Below are 22012 nucleotides of genomic sequence, written 5' to 3' on the forward strand. Positions count from 1 at the left end.
CGGGGTTAATGCGCACGTTTTTCTTTTTTCTGTTTGTTTTCTTCGGGGGATGTTCGGGGGTTGATTGTTTCACTAATGGGGAATGTGGTCTGTATAATTTTGTTTTTCACACACAATTAATATTTTTTATTATATCAATATGTTAGTTGTTAATATGAGAGTACTATCTCTCTCCACATGGAATGTGAATGGGTTGGGGCACCCCATAAAAAAAGAAAGGTTATTTCTTTTCTTAAACGTAAGAAATATGATATAGTGTTTCTTCATGAAACACATCTCTCCTCCTTATTATATTGGTAAATAAACATCTACAATTCAAATGTCTCAAACAGACTAAAGATAAATTAGGAAGAGTAATTATTGTTTTAGCTGAAATTCAAGGGCAAAGTCTGATAATATTTACGCACCTAATGCTGATGATCAGGGCTTTTTTATAGATCTTGAAGGGATGTTGCAAGCTGCTGGCACCCCTCATGATATAATATTGGGAGGAGACTTTAATCTTTTGATGGACTCAGTCCTTGATCACAGTGAAGCAAAAGTGTGTAAACCCCCTAGAGCAACACTGACGCTTCACAGGATGTGTAAAATCTTGGTCTTTCAGATATTTGGAGACTTTCGAACCCATCCGATAGGGACTATACATTTTTTTTCATCAGTCCATAAGATTTATTCTAGAATAGTTTTTTTTATATCCAAATCACCTTCCCAACTCCATCCGTGAAGCTGACTCACTCTCTGTCTTCAAAAAACGACTAAAAACACATCTGTTCCATGAGCGCTTAACCAGTCATTTAAAAAAAATAAAAAAAATAAAATAATAATATTAATAATAATAATAATAATTCCTGTTGCACTTTATTCTGTTTTGAATACTATTATGATGCTAGTGATACTTTGTAATACAGCACTTTTCATACCACTGTCTCCTAAGATGATTCGATTATGTTTTCCTCTTCGCTTTGGATAAAAGCATCTGCCAAATGAATAAATGTAAATGTAAATGTAAATCCAAATCCCTAATTTCATCTGTTGTTGATTGCTCAATTGGAAACATTTTAGTCTCAGATCACGTCCTGGTGAGTTTAGAGGTGATGCCACATATAGAGAAAAAGAAATCATATAGTTGGCGCCTTAATGTATCCCTTCTGCAAAATCCTGATTTCCAACAAATGTTAAAGACTGAAATCAATGTTTATATGGAGACAAACTGGTCCTCAGTATCCTCTGTGGGCATGGCTTGGGAGGCACTTAAAGCGGTTCTTAGGGGCCGGATCTTACAGCATGCCTCATTCATCAAAAAATCCAAAGCACGAGAACTTGTGGAGTTGGAAGGGAATATTAAAAGTGCCGAGGCAGAGCTGAAGCGCCGTATGTCAGCTGATGGCCTCAGAGAATTGACCCAATTGAAATATAGATATAATACTATTTTGGAAAGTGGAGTTTTGGTTATTCAGGGCAAGACAGTCATACTTTGAGTCAGGTGACAAAGCAGGGAAGCTTTTGGCTAGATATATTAAGCAGAGAGAGTTTTTTTCTACTATTCCCTCAGTGAAATCTGCTGGTGGTAAAATATTTACCTCGGCCATTGATATTAATAATGCCTTTAAAGAATTCTATATTGATCTTTATAGTTCCACGCCTTCATCCACTGATGAAGATATTAGAAACTTTGTGGAACCATTAGATCTTCCTAAACTGACAATTGAGCAAAAAAACTCTCTTGATTCTGAGATAACCTTGGAGGAGCTTGATGAGGTAATTAAGTCCCTACCTACTGGCAAGGCTCCAGGGCCAGATGGTTTTGCCGCAGAATTTTTTAGATCCTATGCTACAGAACTGGCTCCACTTTTGTTAGAAGTTTATACAGAATCATTAAAGAATGGAAAGCTTCCTCTGACCATGACACAAGCCAGGATCAGTCTGATTCTTAAAAAGGACAAAGATCCAAGCAAGTGTAAAAGTTACCATCCAATTTCCCTGATCCAACTAGATGTAAAAATATTGTAAAAAATTTTGGCTAACCGATTAAGTAAAGTTATGACATCTCTTATACATATAGATCAGGTGGGGTTTATTCGGGGCCGTAGCTCTTCTGATAACATCAGGCATCTCATCAATATCATGTGGTCAGTGGTAAATGAACAATCTCCGGTCGCTGCCATTTCACTTGACGCTGAAAAGGCGTTTGATATGGTAGAATGGGATTATCTTTTTAAGATTTTGGAAATGTATGGGTTCGGGAGTACATTTATTGGTTGGATTAAGTTACTTTATAAACACCCTGTAGTAGCGGTACAAACAAATGGATTAATTTCAGATTATTTTACTCTGAATAGGGGCACTCAACAGGGTTGCCCACTTTCCCCATTATTGTTCTGTCTTGTCCTGGAAACATTAGCAGCCGCGATAAGAAAGGAGGATGATTTTCCAGGGGTGACAGCGGGAGATGTGGCCCATAAGCTTCTGCTTTACGCAGGTGATATTTTATTATTTGTCTCTGAACCTACTAGATCTATGCCTTGCCTCCACAGAATTATTAATTCCTTTTCCAAGTTCTCAGGATACAAAGTAAAGCGTACTGCCCAGAAACGGCTTTCCAGCCGGGCGCCTTCCAGTGGCCCAAACAGGGCATTAAGTATTTGGGGATTTTATTCCCAGCAAATTTGTCTGATTTAGTTAGAGTTAATTTTGACCCTTTAATTAAAAGGTTTTCGAGCGATGTAGGCAGGTGGACTTCATTACATCTATCGATGATTGGGAAGGTTAATGTTATTAAAATGAATTGTATTCCAAAATTCAACTACCTGCTTCAGTCTCTCCCTGTAGATGTCCCCCTCTCTTATTTCAAGCAATTTGATAGCATAGCGATGTCCTTCATTTGGAATGGTAAGCGCCCCCGGTTAAATTTCAATAAGTTACATAGGCCAATTGACAAAGGTGGGCTAGGCCTACCCAAGATTTTTTTTTATTATTATGCGTTCGGTCTTAGACATTTGGCTCATTGGTCACTTCCACCTGAGAGAGCCCCTCCCTGGTTTTGTATTGAAAAGGAAGTTCTTGCCCCTAACTCGCCACTGCAAAGCCTTTTGATAAAAATAGCCGGAGAGATTAAGTCGCACCCAGTTATTTTGCATTTGTACTCGATATGGACAAAAGTGTCCAGAGTGCTTAATTCGGATATTTATTTAAACGCAGCCTCGAGCATATGGCTGAACCCTAAACTATGTATTAATAGGTCCCCTTTTTGTTGGTCAGATTGGATTGTGAGGGGGTTAATGCACTTGGTGACCTATATGAGGGTGGAGTATTGAGACCTTTTGAAAATTTGGCTCAACATTTTGGCATTCCCAGATCTCAGTTTTATAATATTTACAGCTTCGCCACATACTCTGCACTATTTTTGGGAGTAGCACGCACCCCCCTAAAGCGGCAGGTGCTTTGGGAGAGGTGATTGCTGCTTTTGGAAAAGGCCATGAAGCATCAGTGTATTACTCCCAACTAATTCAGAGTCTGGGGGATGGAGCCTTGACTTCTCTCAAGAGAGTATGGGAAAAAGATTTGAATTTGGTATTGGAGGATGGAGTGTGGACTAAGATTCTTAAAAATGTCAAGTCTGTATCTAGAGATGCAAGGGTTCACCTTATGCAATTTAAGATTTTACATAGATTTTATTGGACCCCCTCTAGATTATATAGGCTTGGTCTTAAAGACACACCCACTTGCTGGCGATACCAGTCAGAAGTTGGAGACACTACCCATGTCTTTTGGGGGTGTGTTAAGATCCAGGAGTTTTGGTTGAGGGTTCAGAGGTATTTGTGTGATGTTTTGAACACTCAGGTTTTGCTTTGTCCCAGACTCTGTATTTTGGGTGATGCGGCGGTCATGCATTTTTAGGGGATAATCATATAAAAAATTGGGTTATGACCAGTCATGATCGGCAGGCAAGTAATTTTAAAGGGTTGGAAGTCAAGTGGAGCACCCTCTTTTTCGGAGTGGTGTGTGGAAATGGGGAGGGTAGCTGCATTTGAAGAGGCGGTAAGTAGAAGGCTGGGGTTTAGGGACTTATTTGCTAAAAAATGGGGCAAATATTTAGTTTTTTTGAGGGACTCTCGGGGAGGGGATGTGGAGAGTTTAGTTTAGTTTAATCATGTATGTTTATTATTATTTTATTTATTTGTGTATATATATGTATATATAATATATATACATATATATATATATATATATATATATATATATATATATATATATATATATATATATATATATATATATATATATACATATATTTTATTTTATGTATGTGTATATATATATACATATTTATTTTTAATTTTTTTGGATTGTGTGTGTGTTATATGGGACCACGGGGGTGTTCGTTAGGGGTCAGGGTGGGATTGTATTAGTAGGGTTTAAATGTAAAATGTTATTTTATTTAAAAAAATAAAAAAAAAGATTGAGGGTCATGGTGGGGTTGGGGATTGGGAGGGGGAAAGGGAATAATGGGGGTTAAAAGTTGATTATGTGAATGAATATATGTTTTGCTTTTCTGTTTCAAGTGTGTGAATCAATAAAAACTGTTAAACAGAAAAAAAAACAGGTTTCCTTATAAAGGCCCCAATAAATGAACTCATAAGTACTAAGTATATTAAATTAATTCCAATTCAAACTCAATGTCTCACCAGTTAAGCATTTTTTTAGTGAACAGATTAGGACATAAATATTACCTTTTGTACATACCACAATTCAAATACATCAAATACTTAACCCTTTTTTTTTTTTTTTTGGTAAATGTTTAGTGTGTGTGTGTGTGTGTGTGTATGTAATGCCCTAATGTGTGGCAGTGTCACAATGGAAGACGTATCCCATGGTCATGGAAAATATGTTACTGTGTTTCAGAAGGGGCAAATTATTGGCCTGCATCAAGCAAAGAAAACAACTAAGGGGATTGCTGAAATCACTGGAATTGGGTTAAGAACTGTCGAACACATTATTAAAACCTGGAAGGATAGTGGTGAACCGTCAGCTTCGTGGAAGAAATGTGGTTGGAAATAAATCTTGAATGATCGTGATCAGAGATCACTAAAATGCTTGGTGAAGTCACATCATAAAAAAACAACAGTAGAACTCATGGCTATGTTTAATAGTGAAAGTAAGAGCATTTCCACACGCACAATGTGACGAGAATTTACACTTGTTACTTGTCAGTGAGGCTAATCGGAAAAAATGACTTCAATTTGCTAGGTAGCATAGAGATTGGACTGTGGAGCAATGAAAAAAGTCATGTGGTCTGATGAGTCCAGATTTACCCTATTCCAAAGCGATGGGCGCGTCAGGGTAAGAAGGGAAGCGCATGAAGTGATGCATCATGCATAATCTGTACAAGCCTCTGGAGGCAGTGTTATGATCTGGGGTTGCTTCAATTTGTCAGGTCTAGGCTCAGCAACATTATGTGGCAATAAAATGAAGTCAGCTGATTACCTGAATGTACTGAATGACCAGGTTATCCCATCAATGGATTTTTTCTGGAATGCCAAGATTCATTGGGCTCAAATTGTGAAAGGTTGGTTCAGGGAGCACGAGGAATGATTTTCACACATGAATTGGCCACCACAGAGTCCTGACCTTAACCCCATTTTAAGTCTTTGGGATGTGCTGGAGAAGACTTGACAGAGTGGTTCGACTTTCTTGTCATCAGTACAAGATCTCGTCCAAAAATTAATGCAACTCTGGATGGAAATAAATGTTGTGAAGTTGCATAAGGTTCTCGAAACAACGCCACGATGAATGTGCATTGTAATCAAAGCTAAAGGCGGTCCAACAAAATATTAGAGTATTTGACTTTTTGGCCAGGTAGTGTATATACAAAATACACTTATTTTCTAGTTACATTCTCTGGAAGCAATTATTAATATCTTATATGTTGCTTCTCAATTAAATGCATCTTATTTAAAGGATTTTTAGATTTAATTTTAAATGGAAAACAAGACAAAAACACTTAATAACAACAGGATTTTTGCAATGAATTTTTTATTGAATTAAACTTAAAAAGTATATTTTCCCTTTAATTCAGTGAATGTCAGATGATTTTGTCCTCTTTATTGTTAGTTAGCACATTCAATACAACCTTTTAACTCATGGCACAAGCTAATTAGTCGGTTAACAGCTAATGATTAATCATTGCAATAATCACCTGAATAGTCGAATAATCATTCTAATAATCGCTAGATTACTCGATTATCAAAATAATCATTAGTTGCAGCCCTAGTGTGGGTGTGTGTGTGTGCGCATGCACGTTATGCACTGTGGATGTCTTATAGTATCACCTACCACATACACACACACAAATACATGCACGTACACACAGTGACGTCACCGTTGAGTTGTCCAACAAAGGCTGTTCGAGAGTGCGTGTGCACAACATAAACGCAGGATACACAACAAATTTGGTGCAGAATTGTGGGTATTGCGCACAAACTTGATAATGCCCATAATTCCCACACACTTTATTCACATAAATATTTTGATGAGAATCGTTAAACCAATCCATACAGATAAACAAATAAAATCAATAGTCTTGTCTTTGTATCAAACTGTAATTCCAGAATCTGCACGAGTCAATCAGCCCTTCTGCATCCCACTCTCATGCAGCTCACTGAACGCTTGTTGAGTTTAGTGTAAATGCACGCAGTGAGGAAGTCACAAGTTTGTCGCATATTTACTGAACTCAAGATTTGACATGCAAATGGCGTTGTACTGCATATAGGTAAGCAAGCGGTTTATTATTAACAGAGCAAAGCTGTCAACATTGCTAGGCAGAAATGTTTTGTGTAAAATGCTACCAGAAATACTTTGGGTGAATAGAAGATACTGCTGGGAGAAGAGAAACACTTAAACACCTGTTACATCTGTCATCCATCTGGAGCTCAATCGGAACTATATGGGTATTTCCTCTGCCATGTGAATCAGTCAATTTGGTAAATGTAAAATTTTTAAGTATTTTAAGGATTTAAAACTATACATAAATAAATAAAATATTAATATAAATACTATAATATTAATATTACACATAATATGAAAATATATTATCTTTCTTTTATAAATAAATGAATTATATGTAGCCAAGTGGAGAAATTTCATGTAATTTAACTTTGTCATAAATTGGACTTGACCCCTTTAAGAACCAGAGCTTTGCGTCACCTGAGGTTTGCGACAACTGCTTTCTGGCACTCTCTCATGTTAGAAATGTGAGTAGATATGTTGGGTAAGAGAGCTCCCGGTTTTGTTCATCGGTTGATAATTCTTTGAATAAATATTACATTTTACACAAAAGCAAGTACTTAAATGCATCAAATACTGTGTGTTTAAGCATATTAAGTATGTGTTGAAGTCTATCGGTAAGCTAATGCCCTGTTTTCCCTTTGATTTGGACATTAGCCTCTACCGTATTTTGTTGAACAATATTTAATTTTTGTATTTCAGTTTTTGTATTTTCTTTATTCCTTTTTATCGTTTTATATAATACGGCCCCATCGACCACTGTTTTTTTTTTTTTTTTCTTCTTTTATAACAGCCGGCAGAATAAAACCCCAAAAGATTTTTGTATCCTGTGTTGCTTTTTTACAACCACCAGATACATTTTTGGTACCAGGAATGGGGAATCTGACTGTTGGGAGCCTTTGAGTGATCATCTTGAAATATGGTAGAGATGAAGATAGGTGCTTGTGGGACACAGAGTGGAGGCTGTCTTCAGTGGTGCAGTGGTCCAGTGAACAGACATCGGCCAGAGGTGGCATGGCAATGTGACAGGACTGCTGGATGAGAGAGAGCACCTGATTTCCACTGATTCCACCAGGGTACTGTTTGATGAGACACCTGTCTAGTGACTGTCTACAAGAGAAAATAGAAGTACTATACAGACATTATATCCTAATGTATATCCTTTGGTTTCAACATTACAGACTGATTAAGAGACTTTTTGTTTTGCCCACAAGTGAACTGACACCATTTTTTACTGAGTTGAACTGAGATAAATTGAACTTTTCAAAATGTCACAATCTGATGATGATAGTCCAGTATTACAAAACAGCGATGATGAACAAGGTGCAGGTAGTAGTAAGCATGATGTTCAGGTACAGATTCAAGAACTCAACAGAAAGCATGATGAGACCATGGCAGCTATTGCCAATTTGAGTAGAGAGCCAACCAGGTCTTATGTTTATGTGCCAAGATTATGTCACATTCAACCATTCAGTGGTAATTTCAGCAAAGATGGGAGATATGCTGATGAATTTATTGAAGAAGTAGAGAGGGTGTTACATGCTAGAAATCAGACCACCGAGAACCAGTTAGACCTCGTACTGTCCCTCTTAATAGGGTGCAGCCTTAGAAGAGGTCCTGTTGTTGGTATGCATGAGAAAAACTTTGATACTCTTAAAGAAGTTTTAAAAATTGTGGCAGAACAAGGAAAAGCTATAAGAGAGCTAACACAAGCTGTCAAGAAACTTACTTTGCAGTACACTAAGTCAGAACCTCTGGCTCATAGTAAAGCCAAGATGCAGCCACGGTTTACAGATGATGGCCAGCCAATATGTTTCCGGTATAATGGTGTAGAACACATAGCTAAGAGGTGTGTGAAGAAAATCAAACAGACTGTCACAGAGAATGCTAAATCATCAGTTCAGCAGGGAAACTTGCACTCTTGCTTGCTGTGAGCCAGGCAGTGCGAGGGCAGTCCATAAGCCAGTAGCGGTTCTAGCTTATATGACGCCCTGGGCAAAACCCGCTTCAACACGCCCCCAAAGTTGTTGACCGTGTGTGGGAGGGGAGGGGGGTGATTGTATGATGCCTTGGGCGAAACCCGCTTCAACACGCCCCCAAAGATGTTGACCGCCCTGGGCAACTGCCCATGTCGCCCATGCCTAAAATCCGCCACTGCCATAAGCTCTTGGGAAAATGCTCTGTCACTATTCTAAAGATTAGTGGAGTAATGGCCTCTTGTTTACTTCATACAGGAAGCCAAGTCAGTACTATTTCTGAGAGTTTCTTTAGAGAACACCTGTCTGGGGAGGATGAAGATATACTGTCCACAGCAGGTTGGCTGAATATTACAGCTGCCAATGGTTTAGACATACCTTATCTAGGTTATCTTAAGTTGGAGGTTGAAACCATGGGTTTTACCCTACCAGAATATGGTTTTATAACATGTGAACTAACATGTTAAATGATGGTTCATGGGGCTTCCTGTTAGAAGATGCATTAGATGCATAAAATGATTGATTTAAAGGGGTGTGGTTGAAATTCACATGTTAAATGAATCAAGCCACTCAAGAGGTAAAGATTAAGCAAAGAAAGTCTTTATTCTTCTTACTCACGAGCCTGGGTAGCATCTCCTACTACCAAAGTATACCTCAGAGAGCTACAAGGGTCAGTTCCAAAATTCAGAGTACTTATTCAACACAATCATACATATACATTTTTCAGAAAACAAAGAATCAACTAACTGATTGGCTAAATACTAAAGTAATTACCATAGAGCCTCCTATCTTTCTTCACCTTACATAGACATGTTCCTGTCATGAATACACACATACATCCACACTAGTCTACCTCTGTACATCCCATAATAAGATGTGTTTCACCCTTCGGCTGTGTCCTCTGATAAGACACAGTTCTCTGCCTCCATTTTCTCTCTGGAAAATGCTGACCTTGGCCGACATAGTTACACAAAGAAAGACTGTTTTTAGGGAGTGTCTATTAACACTTATTGAAAATAGCCCAGCTTGTTGGCAGAGGATAATTACACTAACTATGCCCACCACTGCTCAGACCAAACTCAAGACAGCCACGACAGATTTATTTGGGGTCAGCTGCTGATCAAAAGAAGGCGGGCATTTTGAATTTTTCGCAATAGGGCAGAGACATTAAACTGGTTAACGGATTAGACATTTAGTGGATTAAGACTTTTATGAAGATGGCCCTGCAGATGCACGCCTCTCTGTGGAGCTCTCCAATTCTTTTGTTGTTTTTGTTGGTTTGTCCTGTGTTTAGTCATTTTTTTCTGATCAGTTTTACCAGGGACGAACTGCTGAACATTCTGCAGCACATACCAGACAATCTTTTCCCAGTTTTTGACTATTCGGATGTATTGCTGGACATTTTAGTCGGAAGCACAGCTGTGTTGTTTAAGCATGCTATGAGACGCAGACGAGGGAAGCGAGGCGGTGAGCTGGTCAAGCTCTGACTGCGTGGATTTTGAACAGCGCTGCCAAGTATTCATCTAACGAATCTCCGCTCTCTCCCTAACAAAATGGACGAACTACATCTCCTCACCCATACAAACAAGGACTTTTCAAACTCAGCTGCCTTGTGCTTCACAGAAACCTGGCTAAGCGAAGCCATCCAGACAGTGCATTACATCTGCCGGGCCTTCAACTGTTCAGAGCGGATTGCATTGCAGAGTTAACGGGGGAAACGAGAGGCAGTGGAACATGCTTTTACATCAATGAAGGTTGGTGTACAGATGTAACAACGTTAAAGAAGATTTCTATTTGCCATGGGAATTTTCATTGTTTATTCTGGTGAGTGTTTATATTCCTCCACATGCGTGCGTGAATGCAGGCGCTGCAACAGCTGGCTGATCAGATCACAGACATGGAGCAACAACACCCGGACTCACTTATTACTATTCTCTGTGATTTTAACAATGCCAACCTCACCCGTGAACTGCCAGAATACAGACAGCACATTACATGACCCACGAAGGACAGAAATATACTAGACCACTGCTACACAACATTAAAGGATGCATATCGCTCTGTCTCAAGAGCAGCTTTGGGACTCTCAGATCACTGTCTGGTTTTTCATCTTACAACCTACAGGCAAAATCTAAAATCAGCTAAACCTGTAATAAAGACTATAAAGAAATGGACCAATGAAGCAGAGCTGGAACTACAAGCCTGCTTTGATTGCACTGATTGGAGTGTTTTTGAAGCTCCAAACACCAGTCTGGACGAGCTCACAGATACGGTGACATCATATATCAGTTTCTGTGAGGATATGTGCATTCCTACTAGGACTTATTTAATGTTCAACAATGACAAACCATGGTTTACAGGAAAACTCAGACAGCTTTGTCATGCCATAGAGGATGCTTACAGAAGCGGGAATAAAATCTTGTATAATCAGGCCCACCAAGGACACTAAGGAAATTAAAGTGACTAAAAGAAGCTACTCTGAGAAGCGGAAAAACAAGTTTTCAGCTAACAACCCTGCATCAGTGTGGCGGGGCCTGAAAGACATTACTAACTTCAAGACACCATCCCCCAACACTGCAGGGAACCAGCAACTGGCTGACAACTTGAATGTGTTTTACTGTAGATTTGAAAATCCCAGTCTCACACCCCACACCCGCTCTGACCTTCACTTGACACAAACACCTCCTGCAACTCAACCTGCACTTAAGTTATGTGAAGAGGAGGTGTGCCGGTCTTCTGGAAACAAAAGACAAGGAAAGCACAGGGCCCACATGGTGTTTCACCCATCTTCACACAGATCTTCAACAGATTACTGGATCAGTGTGAAGTTCCCTGCTGCTTCAAACGCTCCAGAATCATACCTGTCCTAAAGAAACCCAAGATCAAAGGACTTAATGACTACAGACCCGTCACTCTGACATCTGTGGTCATGAAGTCATTTGACAAACTGGTGTTGGCCCACCTGAAGGACACCACTGGACCCTTTCTAGATCCCCTTCAATTTGCTCACAGAGCAAACAAGTCTGTGGATGATGCAGTCAACATGGGATTGCATCATATCCTGCAACATCTGGACAGACCAGGACATATGCAAGGATCCTTTTTGTGGACTTCAGTTCGGCTTTTAACACCATTGTAACAAACTTCACAGCAGAAGGGAAGGAGAACACAGGGAAGCGGGTTTTTCCAGGCTCAGGTAAGACTTTTCATCGGCCACTTCAGTGCTTTTCAACTTCACAAACTCATCAGCTTCACAGGCACATAGTCACTTAGACACATTAGCTTTTACAGGCACGTAGTTACTTAAACACATCAGCTTAACAAATATAACAGAATGAACGCAACAGCTTCAGGAGCACCGTGGCCTTCCTTGTGCCACTCTCTCTCTCCCTCCCTGCTGGTGACATGGCTGCTTATATGCCGCTCTCCCCATGCTCACTGGAATTAGAGACAGGTTCTCTAGCTCAGGTGCAAGGGCCCTTACCGCTTTCTCTCCAGACGGACGCTTGACCACGCCCCTGCTGCCACATATCCCCACCGCCCGACTCAGGCCGAGGAGACCTGTCTACCACTCCCCCCATTTCTGGAAAGGAAGTTGGTGACAGCCATCTGTGCTCCCGGTCTGTGGACCACCTTGAACTTAAATGGCTGAAGAGCCAGATACCAACGGGTGATCCGTGCATTGGTATCCTTCATGCGGTGGAGCCATTGGAGTGTGGTGTGATCCGAGCAGAGGGTGAAGGCCCGCCCCAACAGGTAGTACCGGAGAGTGAGGACCACCCACTTGATGGTGAGACACTCCTTTTCCACGGAGCTGTACTTCTCCCTCAGCGAGAGCTTGCGGCTAATATCCAGCACTGGGCGCTCCTCCCCCTTCACCACCGCAAGAGTATGGCCCCCAGCCCTCTGTCTGAAGTGTCCGTCTGCAAGACAAACGGGTGAGAGAAGTCGGGTGAATGTAAAAGCGGCCCCCTGCAAAGTGCGGCTTTAACCTGCATGAATACCTGTTGACACTGCTCCGTCCAATAGACCGGGTCTGGAGCTCCCTTATTAGTGAGATCAGTCAGTGGGCTGGTGACATCCGAATAATTAGGCACGAATCTCCTATAATAGCCAGCCAGCCCCAGGAACTGTCTCACCCCCTTTTTGGTCTTGGGCCTCGGGCAGGTCGCAATTGCCGCAGTCTTGTCAATTTGGGGACGCACCTGCCCGTGGCCCAAGTGGAACCCCAGATACCGTACCTCCACCCGCCCAATTGTGCACTTCTTGGGGTTTGCTGTGAGTCCCGCTCGTCTCAGCGATCTCAGAACCGCCCTCAGATGCTGCATGTGCCGCTGCTAATCATTGCTGTAAATGATGATGTCATCTAAGTAGGCAGCGGCGTAAGCCGAATGCAGTCTTGAGGATTCGATCCATGAGACGCTGAAACGTAGCCGGGGCTCCAAACAAACTGAACAGAGGCATCACAAATTAGTGTAATCCAAATGGTGTGGAGAAAGCTGTTTTTTCATGGGAAATTGGTGTCAAGGGGATCTGCCAATATCCCTTTGTCAAATCCAATGTCGAATAAAATCGAGCAGTGCCCAACCGATCGAGCAACTCATCAACGCGAGGCATTGGGTATGTGTCAAATTTAGACACCACGTTGACTTTTCTATAATCCACACAGAACCGTACAGACCCATCGCTCTTAGGAACTAGAACAACCGGACTGGACCAATCACTGTGGGATTCCTGTATTACCCCCATATGGAGCATTGCATCCAACTGTTCCTGGACAATTTTCTTTTTGTGCTCGGGCAATTGGTAGGGATGGCTACGTACCACCAACCCCGGCTCGGTCTCGATGTGGTGCTGTATGAGGTTCGTACGACCCGGTAGAGGGGAAAACATGTCTGCAAACTCTTTTTGCAACTTGGCAACCTCTGCGAGTTGACACGGTGAGAGGTTGTCTCTGCAAGTGACCGGGGTGAAATTATTGTGTTTTGTATTCACCTTTGGCCTGAGCTCCGCCCTCTCCGGGACTACCGTAGCCAATATCACAGGGACCGCCTCCCTCCACAATTTCAGGAGGTTGAGGTGGTATATTTGATGTGCCCCCCTCTATCGGTTTGTTTACCTCATAATCGAGATCCCCCACTCATCGTGTGACCTCAAAGGATCCTTGTCACTTGACGAGTAATTTGGAGCTCGATGTGGGAAGTAATAGGAGTACCTTATCTCCCGGTGCAAATTCCTGCAGCCGAGTTCCCCTGTCATACAGTCGGCTCTGTCGTTCTTGAGCTTGGAGCAAATTCTCCTGTGTTAGTTGCCCCAAAGTGTGGAGTTTTGCTCTAAGATCAAGAATGTATTGAATTTAATTTTTACTGTTTGAAGGTCCCTCCTCCCAAGCTTTGCGTATAACATCAAGAACACCACGTTGGCACCGCCCATACAGCAGCTCGAATGGGGAAAACCCAGTGGAGGCTTGTGGGTCCTCTTGTACTGCGAATAACAGGGGATCGAGCCATTTGTCCCAGTTTCTAGCATCCCCGTGCACGAACTTACGAATCATGTTTTGAAGAGTTTTATTAAATCGCTCCACCAGGCCATCTGTTTGTGGATGGTAAACGCTGGTGCGGATTGATTTAATGCCCAATAATTCGTAAAGCTCGCATAGTGTCTGTGACATAAAAGTTGTGCCCTGATTGGTGAGGATTTCTTTCGGAATCCCCACCCGGGAGATTACTTTGAAGAGTGCCTCCGGAACACTGCGTGCTGAGATGCTGCGTAGAGGCACTGTTTCTAGATATCGCGTTGCATAGTCCACTAGGACCAAAACAAAGTGATGTCCGCGTGCTGACCGCTCTAATGGCCCGACGAGGTCAATTCCAATTCTCTCAAAGGGGACCTCGATCAGCGGAAGAAGGCATAATGGCGCTTTAGGGGTGGCTGGTGGATTCACCAGCTGGCATTCACGGCATGCCGCACACCACCTGCAGACATCGCCGCCAATGCCCAGCCAATAAAAATGGGCTATTAGGCGGTTCAGTGTTTTTCTTTCCCCTAGATGATCTACCATGGGATTATAATGAGCCACCTGGAACACCATTTCCCGACGGCTCTGCGGTATTAAGAGCTGGGTTGTATCTTCCTTTGTTTGAGCATCCTGCGTCACTCTATACAACCGCTTGTTTATAATTGCGAAATAAGGATATGAAAGGGCGATACTCGGCTGGAATTTTTGACCATCGATCACTCTCACTTGGTCAAAGGCTTGCTTGAGGGTTTCGTCTCGCGACTGCTCCAAAGGGAATTCCCCTTCGGGAAATCCCCAGAGGACGGGAGGGGCTGCAGCCTCTCCCCCCTCACGTCATCCTGACATGGAGCAGCCGAAGATGGCCCTGGCTCTGCCTCCCCTGCCAGAGCATCGCACATTTCACATCTCTTTGTTTTAGTGCAATATCCCCATGCACCAACTTCACCCTCACCATTTTAGCTGTGCCCAAAGCCTCGTGTTGAACCAAGCGTTGGTGGATAGTGGTTTGATTACAACCCGTGTCCAACAATGCTTGGTGTGTACCCCCCTTGACTCTTACCGGTATCCGGTACGCTCCGGCCCGATCGGGGGCAGCATGCGGAGTGTCGGGGATCCGGACCACTGTTCTCATCTCCATCAGAAGGCATTGATCCCTGAAGAGCTGCCGGTACTGCTCAGGACTACGGCCAACCCGCTGCAGGATGGACTACTTCAGGCCTACGTAGGCCATGATGTTAGCCGCCGGCAGTTCTTGTGCAGCTTGCTGGGCTTCCCTGGACAGTAAGGGGATGTGTTTTGTTGGAAACTATATAGTTCTGATGTACTAACCATGGTGTTACTACAGTAACATGTTGTTAACAGTAGTTAATAGTAACCATGTTTAATTTTGTGGTTACTATGATTATACTAGAAAAACCCATGGTGATACTATGGTTACTGTAGTAAAACCATGGTTAATTTTGTAAGGTAGGGCTAGGGGTTGGTGTAAGGTGTCTGTGGGACTCCAAATAAACACAATAAAAATGTTGCAGTGATGCCACTATACTGTATGTTATTATTTAAACAGGCGTGTAAGAGTATCTGCCACTATTTGCACTAGAGTGCAAATAGCATCTAATGCTATTTACATTTAGTGCAAAGATGCTTTTGTTGCTTTTTACATTTAGTGAAAACAGCCACTGCCTTGTTTTTAAGCATGCTAGTCTCTATCGGTCCAACTTCTCCCATAATCTCATTATAGAAGTTAAAGCTCCATCCCCCAGACTCTGAATTAGCAGGGAGTAATACACTGATACCTCATGACCTTTTCCAAAAGCATTAATTACCATTCCCAGAGTATCTGCCGCTTTAAGGAGGAGTATGCTACTCCCAAAAATAGTACAGAGCAGGTGGTACAGTTGTAAATACCTATAAAACTGAGATCTGGGAATCCCAAAATGTTGAACCAAATTTTCAAAAGGTCTCAACACTCCACTCTCATATAGGTCACCAAGCGTATTAACCTCCCTCACAATCCACTCAGACTAGCAGAAAGGGGACTTATTAATACATAATTTTGGGTTCAGCCATATGCTTGAGGCAACATTTTAATAAATGTCTGAATTAAACACTGGACACTTTTGTCCATACTGAGTGCAAATGCGAGATAATGGGGTGTAACTTCTCAGATTAGTTTGATAGAAAGGCTTTGCAATGGTGAAATAGGGGCAAGAAATTCCTGTTCAATACAAAACCAGGGAGGGGCTCTCTCAAGTGGAATCGACCAATGAGCCAAATGTCTGAGACCGAATGCATAATAATAAAACAAAATCTTGGGTAGGCCTAGCCCACCTTTGTCAATCGGCCTATGTAATTTATTGAAATGTAATCTGGGACACTTACCATTCCAAATGAAGGACTTCGTTTGTCAAATTGCTTGAAATAAGAGTGGCAGACATCTACAGGAAGAGATTGTAGCAGGTAGTTACATTTTGGAATACAATGAATTTTAATAACATTAACCTTCCCAATCATAGATAAATGTAATGAAGCCCACCTGCCCACATCGCTCGAAAAACTTTTTATCAAGGGATCAAAATTAAATAACTATATCAGACAAATCTGCAGGGAATAAAATGCTCAAATACTTAATGCCCTGTTTAGGCCACTGGAAGGCACCTGGCTGAAAAGCCGTTACTGCTTCGGATTTAGACCAATTGACTCTGTATCCTGAGAACTTAGAAAAGGAATTAATAATTCTGTGGCATAGATCTAGAAGGGTCGGAGATGAATAATAAAATATTATCTGCGTAAAGCAAAAGCTTATGCACCACACCTCCTGCCACTACCCCTGGAAAATCATCCTCCTTTCTTATGGCAGGTACTAATGGTTTCAGGACAAGACAGAACAATAATGGGGAAAGAGGGCAACCCTGCCGGGTGCCCCTATCCAGGGTAAAATAATCTGAAATTAATCAATTTGTTTGTACCGCCGCTAACGGGTGTCTATAACAACTTAATCCACCCAATAAACATACTCCCAAACCCGTGCATTTCCAAAATCTTAAAAAGATAATCCCATTCTACCATACCAAACGCCTTTTCACCATCAAGTGAGATGGCAGCGACCGGAGTCTGATCATTCGCCACTGACCACATGATATTGATGAAACACCTAATGTTATCAGAAGAGCTGCGGCCCCGAATAAACCCCACCTGATCTATATGTATAAGAAATGTCATAACTTTACTTAATCGATTAGCCAAAATTTTTGACAATATTTTAATGTCTAGTTGGATCAGGGAAATTGGACGGGAACTCTTACACTCTTGCATCTTGGTTGGCGGAAGCTTTCCATTCTTTAATGATTCCGTATAAACTTCTAGCAAAAGTGGAGCCAATTCTGTAGCATAAGATCTAAAAAACTCAGCGGTAAAGCCATGTTGCCCCTGGTGCTTTAACCGGCTTCAACAGGCCAAAGCAGAGATGCTGGTCTTCACCGGAGCGACATCTCACATCTTCCGTGTTTGTTTACACACCAGGCATGTGTTTTTCCCAGACAGCCGCAGCAGCAGAATGAGAAGCATTTTTTTGTCCTTGTATCATTCTTAAAACACGGTGCACATTGCAGGAAATTAGTTTGAACTTGTCACTGCATCTTTTAAAAGAGGCGTGAGATGCATGATAATGGTCAAAGCCGTTCATCTAGTGTAGAAAAACATTTAAATCCAGATAGGCACATGAATGTGTCCTGTTTGAGTCCCCTTTGAATGACTCTCCCATGGCCATGACAGGTCAACCTCTCCTCTTCACTTGTGACTGACTCTCTGAGCACCAGTGGGCAGGGCTAAGGGTTCAATGATGAAAAATAGGAGTTGGTGTCTTGCTGGAGATGAACTGCCCTTTAACTACCTGTTGAAGTATTTGTTAAAGGTGTCTGCCAAGAACAACAACATCAATGTAATTCAGCACGTTGCCCCACGACTTGCTGTGAAACAAGTGACTGAAGAGAACGACCATAATTAGGCAGTATAGTTTAAAAACTATTCCATTTGAATAAAACAAGAGGTAAGAATTGAGAATGTAGCCCCCCAAGAGATTGTTATACATTTTAAGAGGTTTTAGTCAATTTTATTTACTTGTTTTAAGGTATTACTCCACAGACGCAGGTAAATACAGAAAGCATTTTTTGAAAACATTGTTTATTTTTGCAATTCCATTCGGTGGTGCTTGTGTAAATTATATACTAAATTACAAACTGAAATGATATAAGCTTTAATTGAAATTGTTCTTTTGAGAGAAATTCCATACTTTAAAAAAAAAATGTCATACTATTTTCTAGGCAAATAAAAATTAACTTTGCTCAATGTGACAACAATGGACAATGATTGTTTTTATGAGTCAGTAGAGAGCATGCTTGGCTGAAACACTTTCCACATGAAGTGCAGTGTTATGGTTTCTCTTCAGTATGTACTCGCTCATGTGATTTCAGGTTTCCTGACCTACTAAAACTCTTCCCACATGAAGTGCAATGGTACGGCCTCTCTCCACTATGCACTCTCTCATGTGATTTCAGGTTTCCTGACGTACTGAAACTCTTTCCACATGATGTGCAGTGGTACGGCTTCTCTCTAGTATGCACTCTCTCATGTGATTTCAGGTTTTCCAACCTAATGAAACTTTTCCCACATGAAGTGCAGTGGTATGGCCTCTCTTTACTATGCATTCTCTCATGTTTTTTCAGGTTTCTTGAACCAGAAAAACTCTTTTCACAATGTGAACACTTAAAAGGTTTTTCTCCAGTATGAATTCTCTGATGCTGTTCAAAGTCACAAGGTCTGTAAAAGGCCTTCCCACACTCAGAGCACACATAAGCTCTCACATCAGTATGTTTTCTCTGGTGGTCTTTAAAATTCTGGAGAACTGAAAAACTCTCCCCACAAAGAGAACACAAGTAGGGCTTCTCATTTGGATGAATTTTCCAGTGTGTTTGTAAGACTGATCTTGAAGAAAATATTTTGCCCCACTGATCACAGCTATATGACTTTACTCTAGAGTGCAAGAACAAATGACTTTTGAGAATACAAGCTTGTCTGAAACTCTTCCCACACTGATGGCATTTGAAAGGCTTCTCACCAGTGTGAATTCTCATGTGCGTAGTAAGACTTGCATTTCGTGTAAAGGTATTCCCACATTGATGGCAGGAGAAAGGCTTCTTTCCAGTGTGAATTCTCATGTGTGTAGTAAGACTTGCATTACGTGTAAAAGTACTCCCACACTGATGGCAGGAAAAAGGCTTCACTCCAGTGTGAATTCTCATGTGCGTAGTAAGACTTTCTTTACGTGTAAAAATATTCCCACACTGATGGCAGGAGAAAGGCTTCTCTCCAGTGTGACTTCTTATGTGACTCTGAAGATGACTTTCCTGTGTGAAAGCTGTCTCACACTGATGGCAGGAAAAATATTTTTTGGCTCTTGTTCTTAGTGTTCTTATTTGTGAGAAATTATTTTCAGTCTGTGAGCCACTAAAAGAGTTTTGTCCAGTTTTGAAACTATAAAGTTCCTGACAAGGATGGTGCTCCTCCTTCACTTCATTCAGTTCTTGACTTTCTTCTTTCACGTCCATCAGCTCTAAAATGAAAACACAAAATGGTCACTGTTCATTTCAAAGGACAAATATCAAAATTAAGGAAATTAAATTGACTCCAAATATTATATCAGAAAGCTACAGGGGTCAAGTAAGGCATTTGTTATTACGATATGTCACTCATTCAAGTGAGAAATAAAAAATAGAAGACGCCAAACTTAAATACACAATAAACAAGAGCAAAAGCTCTTTTTCTGTTGTCAAAGTGAACAAGCATAAGTGGATACACCTGCATCACTTTTACACAACAATATATGATTTTTTAATGCATTGTTTCTAGCAAATTACAGGGCTGTGTTCAAAATATCGATACACAAATAGATTGATTCGTTCTCCTTTCCGATGCACATATCGATGCAGCTGCTTCTGTATCGATATTATGCAGCACTTTGAAAGTTTGAGGGTAGTCACGTCTATCACAGGATGCAAATTGGCTGTTTTGATCACTTGAGCAGTACACCACCACATTTAATTTGGATGTGAGATTCTTGCTACCACAGACAAAAATAAATTCTAAAATAGTTGTCCATTTCTGCCTTTTTTTCACAAACCTGGAGGCAGGAAGCAAACGCAGGCATACACTGGATGCACACCTATCTTTCTATGGATTTTGCGTATGCTCACCTAAAATGAGAGATGATACATTTGTTAGACATAAGATGTTGAGTATATCCATAGTTCAGTGGGAGTGTAGAAACTCAGTGGCGTGTCTGATTAAAACACGGGAAAACGTCATGGTTACTTGTGTAACCTCCGTTCCTGATGGAGGGAACGAGACGTTGTGTCGATGTAGTGACACTAGGGGTCACTCTTGGGAGCCCGAGACACCTCTGGTCTTTGATAAAAGGCCAATGAAAATTGGCGAGTGGTATTTGCATGCCACTCCCCCTGACATAGGGGTATGAAAGGAGCTGGTATGCAACCACTCATTCAGGTTTTATGCTGAGGAGCCGATATAAGGTCCGGCCATTTCAGCGGGTAGTTCAGCGTTGTGGCAGGAGGGACACAATGTCTCGTTCCCTCCATTAGGGAACGGAAGTTACACAAGTAACCATGACGTTCCCTATCTGTCACTCACTCGATGTTGTGTCAATGTAGTGACACTAGGGGTGCCTATACGAAACGCCACAATTGGCTGAACTGTGTTACGTGAACTGGTGGTGTGTGGTGGGCAGACTACTGTGTGCCTCATAGCCAGCACACCAGGTCGACACGTAGCCTCCCCCAACATAGTTATGAGTGTCGAATGGCCCTTTTTGGGGACAAATCGACTACCCAAAAGATAGAGACAGGCTTAACCCAGTCGTGGCCTCTTTTCCCCTTCTCTTTTTCCACTCCCTAAAAAAGAAGGGGGATTATCCGACTGGGCCGCCAGGTCTAGTCAGGGGGTGTCCCTCCCAAGGGGAAGACACTGTGGAGACCACACCTTGCCCAAAGAGAGGGGGGAATATTTAAGTGGAAGAATACGTCACATGGTCTTTCAGACCATGTGGAGAGTCTTCAAGGTAGATCCTACCCAACAGGGGAGGAGTTACTACAAACATGGAGACTGGGGCAGAGGGGCTCTGCCCATGGAAGACACAGTTTGCCAGCAGGGAAATGAACTAGCAGAAGATATATATCGCATGGGGTTAGCCTTACAGGGAACCGCCACATGCGGCGCACCTACCCCAGAACAGGACTCTTAGTTAGCACATGTACTGGGCCGGCAGCGAGTCTCTCCGAAAACTCTACTGCCACAGGGCTCGAAGGAAGTCAACCAGGGAACAAAGTTTGTGAACACTACTGGGAATTAATGGTGCACATCTTCAGCTCCAAGGGAGGTGGAAGGCACTATGTGCAAGCGATACACCCGGCCAGCTATCCCGGGCTTATCCGCTTGTGTTGCGTGCCACTACCTGGGACAAAACCGGTTCCACCCGGAGGTTGTAGAACCTTGCAAAGTTGTTGGGTGTTGCCCAGCCTGCTGCTCTGCAAATGTCTGTTAGAGAGGCACCTCTGACCAGGGCCCAGGAAGCCGCTACACCTCTGGTAGAATGGGCTCGTAGCCCTACCGGAGGCGGCATGTCCTGGGTGAGATATGCCATTGTTATGGCATCAATGAGCCA

The 22012-nt window shown here is 42.0% G+C and overlaps 3 protein-coding genes across 6 annotated transcripts in view; 1 reads left to right on the forward strand and 2 right to left on the reverse strand.

Moving 5' to 3' along the window:
- Positions 1 to 22012, forward strand: part of LOC127440778 (gastrula zinc finger protein XlCGF57.1-like) — a 593771-nt gene that overhangs the window by 455755 nt on the left and 116004 nt on the right. The window lies entirely within an intron of this gene.
- The window catches only part of LOC127440850 (zinc finger protein 501-like), a 224062-nt gene that overhangs the window by 125199 nt on the left and 76851 nt on the right, over positions 1 to 22012 (reverse strand). The window lies entirely within an intron of this gene.
- LOC127440803 (zinc finger protein 501-like) overlaps positions 1 to 22012 on the reverse strand; it is a 167855-nt gene that overhangs the window by 68628 nt on the left and 77215 nt on the right. Inside the window, exon 2 of one of the 3 annotated variants that reach the window (XM_051697722.1) lies at positions 18379 to 19888. The exons of the other annotated variants lie outside the window; for them this stretch is intronic. Within the exon in view, the coding sequence (XP_051553682.1) occupies positions 18708 to 19888 (1181 nt within the window). The 3' untranslated portion in view covers positions 18379 to 18707. Of the gene's footprint in view, positions 1 to 18378; positions 19889 to 22012 lie in introns of those variants that run through there. 3 annotated transcript variants of the gene reach the window in all.

Source organism: Myxocyprinus asiaticus, chromosome 5 (genome assembly GCF_019703515.2).
Source record: "Myxocyprinus asiaticus isolate MX2 ecotype Aquarium Trade chromosome 5, UBuf_Myxa_2, whole genome shotgun sequence".
NCBI lineage: Eukaryota > Metazoa > Chordata > Actinopteri > Cypriniformes > Catostomidae > Myxocyprinus > Myxocyprinus asiaticus.